The following is a 1,947-nucleotide window of genomic DNA, read 5'->3' on the forward strand; positions in this document are numbered from 1 at the left end:
AGTATTTATTTGTTTAATATTTGTATTTCTTGAGTATAATTGGTCTCAACATGCGAGAACTCTATGACAGGGAGGTGAATCGAAAGGATTTGACCGAATCTCTCGAAGCTATAGTCGATGTTCTGGTACTTGGCCTCATTATTCGACAAATGGGACGATCTTCCTTCAATCTTATCGAACTCAACCATCACCTGGTTCCCTTCATTCTTCAGCGAAGACTCGATAATCTTGACTAGCCTTGAACTATTCACGTGGTTTATCAGGAATCGCAAGTAGGGGATGGGGAGCCCTGTCTCGCTGCTCTTTTCAGTATTCAGAGAGAATGATTTGAGGGTCACGTACAGCTTGGTGCCTTGATAGGCATAAACAGACTTGATGGATGTGCGGTTGTCGGAGCGGTCCTTTATCTTCTTTAAAAGGGCATTTTTCTTCTCATTATAGATGGGCTTGTCCTTCTCTTGGATCATGATCTTGTTGATTTGGTGTGCCATTTTACCGAACTTCTGCGATTGATGCAAGGTGGTTTCATTGCCGAAGTTCTTATTGATGAGCACTCCGAAGTTATTCACTGTCTTCTAGAACTACCCATAAGTCATCTTCGGAATTTTGTTCAAACTCGACGCTGTAGAGGCCTCCCCTGAGTAGAATTTGTTTTTTCTATATCGAATCCCAAGTACTCTTAGATCAAAGCCTGCATCAGCTGCTTTTTCGACTATTCCGAAGAACCTGCTTTCGGCCCTATTTTCAGGTATTGGATTTGAGCAGGGCTGAGAGAGCGAGATCCGATTGACATGAATGAAGGCACTATTAGTATAATTATATAACTGATCAGCTTTCCATTGAGATCACCAAATTTATACGAATAACAACAAAGGTGGATAATCGCATCGCAACTAATTGCTTCTGCCGAAAATACAAAATAAATATATGCGTAACATTAAATAAGTAAAGTAAATAAGGCATCGTAGGCAGCCAAAGGGAGTAAAGGATAAGAGTAAGGGAGTTAGTGGGGGATGATTTTTTTGAATACTTATATCCAAAGTAAATCATCAATAGAAGAATCCGAGTATTTTCCCTCCTATGTGCCTGTGCCTGCACTCTTCAATTGTGTAGATGCCTTGGTTGGTGGAGATGACAACATGGCCAAACTGTCTGGATGGGAGGATGTTGCTTGTCCATTTTTCGAAATCAGGGAGGACCAAGTCGTATCGGGGGCTGATAACTCCGCACTTGTTGATGCGGCCGAGGAGCTAGATCACGATCTTTTTGGAGCGATGATCGTCGATGATTTCGAACTCTCCTATGTAGCCCTTTTCCTGCATGATCCTGAGGAATCTAACCACAATTCTCGAGACTGGCCTAATCAGAATTTGTTTTTGGCCCTTCCTCTCGGCATTCACAATGCTCTTCAGGCAGTCGGCAAGGACGTTCATTTTAACCATTGCTCAGATTAATATTATTAAATCTATTAAATTGATTTGCAATATATGTGTATGTGTGTATGTGTGTATGTGTATGTGTGTATGTATATGTATGTATATGTATGTATATGTGTGTATGTATTGTATATACTTCCCACTTGATAATAATTGATTAAACTTCTAAGAGCATAATGAACTTTCTGCAGTCGTTCAACCTCCTCAACTCCTAACAACCCAAATTCAAGCAAATATTCACTCCCCAGGAGAGGTGGAAGAAGCATCTCAACATCGTAAAGGGCAACCCCAACCATGTCTCCGTCGTTATTTAAGTGAAGCCCAAATGCCAATTCAAGTTCAAGAAGCCCTACCTCCTGTAAACCTACCTTTATTCAGACTCGGACTCGAAAAGGGGTGCTCGATTTCTGAGCTAAATGCCAATATTCGCCAAATTTTGGCCCTCGATGAGAAGTAGTCGCTCTTTTTGTACTGCTCCAAAATGCTACCCAGTGGTCATGAAAAAATCAAA

At 41.1% G+C, this 1,947-nt stretch overlaps 1 protein-coding gene across 1 annotated transcript; it reads right to left on the bottom strand.

Moving 5' to 3' along the window:
• Positions 1-1,049: 1,049 nt before the first annotated feature.
• On the bottom strand, positions 1,050-1,442 carry LOC148299833 (small ribosomal subunit protein uS8-like). Its single transcript, XM_088275626.1, is given in 1 exon segment — positions 1,050-1,442. A coding segment is annotated over 1 exon segment (393 nt).
• Positions 1,443-1,947: the final 505 nt, after the last annotated feature.

The sequence above is a fragment of the Brachycentrus maculatus genome, unplaced genomic scaffold (genome assembly GCF_059751285.1).
Source record: "Brachycentrus maculatus isolate JH-2025_06_01 unplaced genomic scaffold, ASM5975128v1 h1tg000923l, whole genome shotgun sequence".
Taxonomy (NCBI): domain Eukaryota; kingdom Metazoa; phylum Arthropoda; class Insecta; order Trichoptera; family Brachycentridae; genus Brachycentrus; species Brachycentrus maculatus.